This window comes from Nestor notabilis, unplaced genomic scaffold, assembly GCF_000696875.1.
Source record: "Nestor notabilis isolate BGI_N333 unplaced genomic scaffold, ASM69687v1 scaffold3865, whole genome shotgun sequence".
Lineage (NCBI taxonomy): Eukaryota > Metazoa > Chordata > Aves > Psittaciformes > Psittacidae > Nestor > Nestor notabilis.
The window spans coordinates 8,165-11,635 of record NW_009930535.1 but is presented as its reverse complement, the minus strand read 5'-3'; the positions used below and the strand labels follow the sequence as shown (position 1 = coordinate 11,635).

The following is a 3,471-nucleotide window of genomic DNA, read 5'->3' as shown; positions in this document are numbered from 1 at the left end:
AATTCTAAATTAAATTTAATTATAAATTAAAATGATAAATTAGAGTTAACTCTGACCTTCCTTGCTGTGTCTGTAGGTGCACAGACACAGCAAAGTAATACATTAAGAAGCAGGTAAGTCTGCAATTGCTGCTGTTTCCGTCTTGAGTGTCTGAAAAATCTGCCCCTTCCCTTCTCAGGATTGGTCTAATATGAGATTATTTGTCCACAGTTTTCTATCCCGGCCTCCTCATTAGGCCAAAGCTGCTGCATCTTCTGAACTTTTATAACAAAACTACTGAAAGAGGAAGTTAAGGTCTCTGGGAGCACGTTCCAGCAACCAGCTTTTCCTCTTACGAATCCCCGATCCCCATGTGAGCTATAAACCCCACAGACAGCTACACAAGGAAATAGAAAAGCATTTGAAGAATACTGCTTTCTATCCTGAGGATTTCCAAAGCCTGTTTCAGTACTGAACAGACAATAGCTATCGGGCAGTGAAACAATACTTACATCAGATGACAAGAAGGAAAGATGTGAGCAGCACTAAAGAGCTGACTGCTGTTTACTCAATCACAATTGGCAGTTTCCTTCACATTCAGTTCAAACCCAGCACCAAACTCAGAAACTGAAATGATGCCTTTATTGAAAGGCATTTCCATTCCCTAACCTGTTATTCCATGCCTGCTAGTTGTCAGCCTTATCAGACATGCCACCTACTCTAATGCTAAAAGAACAGGCAAGGAAGGGAACCTATGGCACCAGAATTAAACTCATTGGTACATGCTTCACTTTCTTCATGCATAAACTCAAACAAGACAAGCTAAAGGCTTCTGGAACTTCTTTTGCTGATGCATAGGTCTGATGGGAATTGCCTAAACCTGCAGCCAGCTTTTACTCCATCTATAAATTACAACATTACAGAGCAGGAAGGGATTCCAATTCCAGCTGACGCATCATCATCTGGGTTATCACATGGTGTTATCTACTTAGACCAAGGGAATCTATGTCATTTTCTGACACAGCAGACTCAGGATGAGGCTGGACAAACACACTGATTTATACACAGCCTCCTCATTACTCAACAGTGATTCTCTCAAATGGCCAGTCTCACACCTGCTACTGCAGCCAAGAATAAACCCCACGAAAACATGATTTGATAACCTGAAAAACTGGAGTCAAGAGTAATGCATACAATTAACTTGTAATTCTGCACCAAATTAAGGTGTAATCCTTTAACAGAGTGCAACTCCCACTGTAATTCTCTAAGATCCAAACAGTTCCATATAATAAACAACATGCTCTAAATACCTGGGCCCAAATGGAACACTTGGCTAATGCTCCTGGCCTCCCTCCATAACGTTTTCCTAGCACAGATCAGAAGCAGTTAAGGGACTATATTTAGCAATACTTGCTTTGTGGTTTAACTAGCAGCACAAGCTGAAGGATACAAGCACAATAGTGAGATGCATTTTCATGAGAAGCAACAAAAAAGGAAGATCTTCAGAATTACCTCCAGTTACCAAAAGGCTCATGAAGTAGCACAAACCCACTGAGGTATATAGATGAATAGAGATACCAACTTGCTAACTTATTTTTACCACTTATTCTTTCACAGAAAACTTCACTATAAGGAAGGTAGTGGGGAAGACAGAAAGAAAGACATGGAAAGCCTGATTCCACGTTGAAGGCAAGACTTCCCATTTAGGGAAAGCAAGTTTACCAGAGTGCTCTTTCCTCACTTAAAGATGGATGCTTTTCAAATGGTTGTGGTGATAAAAACCATAAGCAAGGAACTATAGCTGCTTTCTAGGCTTAGCCTGTCACAGTACAAACAGTACTGCCTGAATCATCCTGATCATTCAAGAAAATGCAGCAGTGCATCCTACTCCCTCAATTACTCATGTACTATTTAAACAGCCACACACTCATATTCACTAATGTGAAGACAGCTTTGTTTATGGTGATGTACTTGTTACTCACCTAATTACATGAAGGTGGAATAAGCCGAGACCGTCACTCAGTAGTGTCAACAAAGAGCTTAAGCATGAAACACTATCCTTAAGTTCCTTTACAAGATGCTTAAAGTGAGGGCAGATGTACACCAATTGCTGGTGGCTGCACCAAGCCTTACCACCATCTCTGGTTCTCCGAGAGGAACAGTCAAGAGAAGCACTCTGCAAGCTCTCAATCAGGCCAGAACAACAAGCTGTTGTACCAAATAAGGATAGTAATTTCTGGCCTTTCAGTTTGTTAACAACCAAGACCACAAGCAACCATTTAGGACCAGAAATGGCAAATCAATGCTTAAGTAACAAAAATAACCCTGTGATGTAAACAAAGCTACTAATGTAATAAGGCTCATTAAACGTAAGGCTCATTAAACACTTACCAAGGCAAGATTTCTGCCCTTAGCTTGGCTGCCACGATTCTCCATGCTCCCATGTGCATGCTTTGGAGAGCCTTCGGATGCCATTTCAGGAGAATCCGAGAGGAGATTTCCAGGCATCACACTCTCCTGATGTATCAGTCCCGATGCAGCACAGAATGCCATCAGCACATTACGTAGGGCTGCTAGCTTTACTCATTTCTGAAAACAGAGAAATGAAAAGTGTTACGTTTAAATCTGGTTTTGAAGTACTTGAAATGGAGTGGAAAATAAATAGTGAAAAGAAATCCCACACAAGTTAATACAAGGCACGTCTTTACACTCTGGAACACACCTACCAACTATGGGCACCTCTTAGAAGAATTGGTCTTATTCTGGAAGGTGACTTTAAAAATCCAGCATAGCGAGGTCCCCATTTCCTGTGCTTCCAAACCAGATGTCTCTCAGTTACAAGCATGGACCACACATACACACCCATCCTACAGATTTGGTTTGTGTTTTCCATTATGACACATCATTAACAGTAACAAAACCCCATCAGCTGAGATACCAACTGACCCAGTTCAAATGTCTTCATCTGTCATTAGCTTTTTAGACAAGTATTCCATTTATTGGACCACATGAGGGAAACAGAATCCAGTCCATTTCCTAACGCTGCTGCAGTTAACTTGTGTATTACTGAAGCAGCTCTATTCCAACTGCTCCTGGTGAAACATCCATGAACAGAACTTGGTGCCATTTTTGCACCACCACATTATGCAGCAAAATTGCATTATAAGGCTACAGAGCTTTTATTTCACCGAGCCATGAAGAAACAGTGCTTGTGCGTTTGGAAGATGCCTAATGGAAGAGACATGCAGCACTGCTTACTGGAGCAAAAGCCCCACTTCAAGGTATCCTAGTGCTCAGTTCTGTAGCACCTCTCTGAATTGCTGTCATCTCCCAAAACACTCTGGCAGAATTTCTTGCTTCATTCTGAAAGCACCACAAAGACCAAAGACATCCTTTTGCACTAACAGCACAAACACGGGGTGGGTATAAAGTAGGACCTAGTTAATTTCTCTCTTCCATACATTAAAACATCCTTTGCAACAAGAAATTGCC

The 3,471-nt window shown here is 41.3% G+C and overlaps 1 protein-coding gene across 1 annotated transcript in view; it reads right to left on the bottom strand.

Moving 5' to 3' along the window:
* PROSER2 (proline and serine rich 2) overlaps positions 1–2,487 on the bottom strand; it is a 13,319-nt gene extending 10,832 nt beyond the window's left edge. The window contains exon 1 of the mRNA XM_010015430.1: positions 2,371–2,487. Within this exon, the coding sequence (XP_010013732.1) occupies positions 2,371–2,487 (117 nt within the window). The remainder of the gene's footprint in view (positions 1–2,370) is intronic.
* Positions 2,488–3,471: the final 984 nt, after the last annotated feature.